This window comes from Gastrolobium bilobum, unplaced genomic scaffold (genome assembly GCF_033153095.1).
Source record: "Gastrolobium bilobum isolate Gb01-03AN ecotype WA unplaced genomic scaffold, APGP_CSIRO_Gbil_v1 utg40435, whole genome shotgun sequence".
Taxonomy (NCBI): domain Eukaryota; kingdom Viridiplantae; phylum Streptophyta; class Magnoliopsida; order Fabales; family Fabaceae; genus Gastrolobium; species Gastrolobium bilobum.
The window spans coordinates 32289-33221 of NW_026899288.1; the positions used below are offsets into that span (position 1 = coordinate 32289).

Sequence of the window (933 nt, forward strand, 5' to 3'; positions counted from 1 at the left end):
TTATGGATTGGACACATGAAAGATTAGAGAAAATATATGTGATGTGATATGTGATGAGTGAGGCAGCTTTGATCTTTGTAGAAGTTCCAGAATTTCTTGATGTTGTTCTTTTGAAAAGGCAAGATTCAGAGATTCTGGTTCAGGTTCTGGATCAGTATTGTGTACACTATCATCAAATTCTAGTGAAACAAAGTTTGTAGCAGCAGCAGCAGCATATGGTCTTCTGGTTTGGTATCCTGGTGGAAATCCATGCTTGAGATAGCATGTCTCGATGGTATGGTTTGTTCTCTTGCAATATGTGCAAAACTTATTTCCACGACCTCTTCCTTGATTGAAACCTTGGCCTCTTCCTTGATTAAAACCTTGGCCTCTTCCTTGATTGAAACCTTGGTTGAAGTTCTGATTGAAATTTGGATGATATCGAGTCTGTCCTCTGTCTAGTTGTCCTCTGGAATTTTGTTGTTCAGCAATATTGATGAAAGATTGTGAATCTTGGACTCCTATTTTCAGGCGCCTTTCTTGCTGAAGAATCAATGAGAATACTTTGTTAACACATGGAAGAGGGTCTAATAGCATTACTTGAGCTCTCACATGTTCAAATTGGTCATTTAACCCTTTCAAGAATCTTATTACATAGTCCCTTTCACGAGTATCCTTTACTTGTGTTGCTGCTCCACATGCGCAAGATGGTAAAATTGGCTGTAAGCTTTCTAATTCATCCCATAAAATCTTTAATTGGGTGAAGTAATCTGAAACACATTTGTCTCCTTGCTGCAATTTGAAAATTTCATCTTGAAGATCAGAAATTCTAAACATATCAGTTTGAGCAAACCTGTCTTTCAAGTTGTTCCATATATCATCTGCTTTCTCCATCCAAAGCACTGATTGTGCAATGGATTCTGAGATGGATCGATTGAGCCAAGAAATTATCAT

General features: G+C 37.6%; 1 protein-coding gene across 1 annotated transcript; it reads right to left on the reverse strand.

Moving 5' to 3' along the window:
- Window positions 1–933, reverse strand: LOC133289239 (uncharacterized). Its single transcript, XM_061487139.1, has one exon. It carries the CDS (start codon window positions 931–933, stop codon window positions 1–3), a length of 933 nt encoding a protein of 310 aa, XP_061343123.1.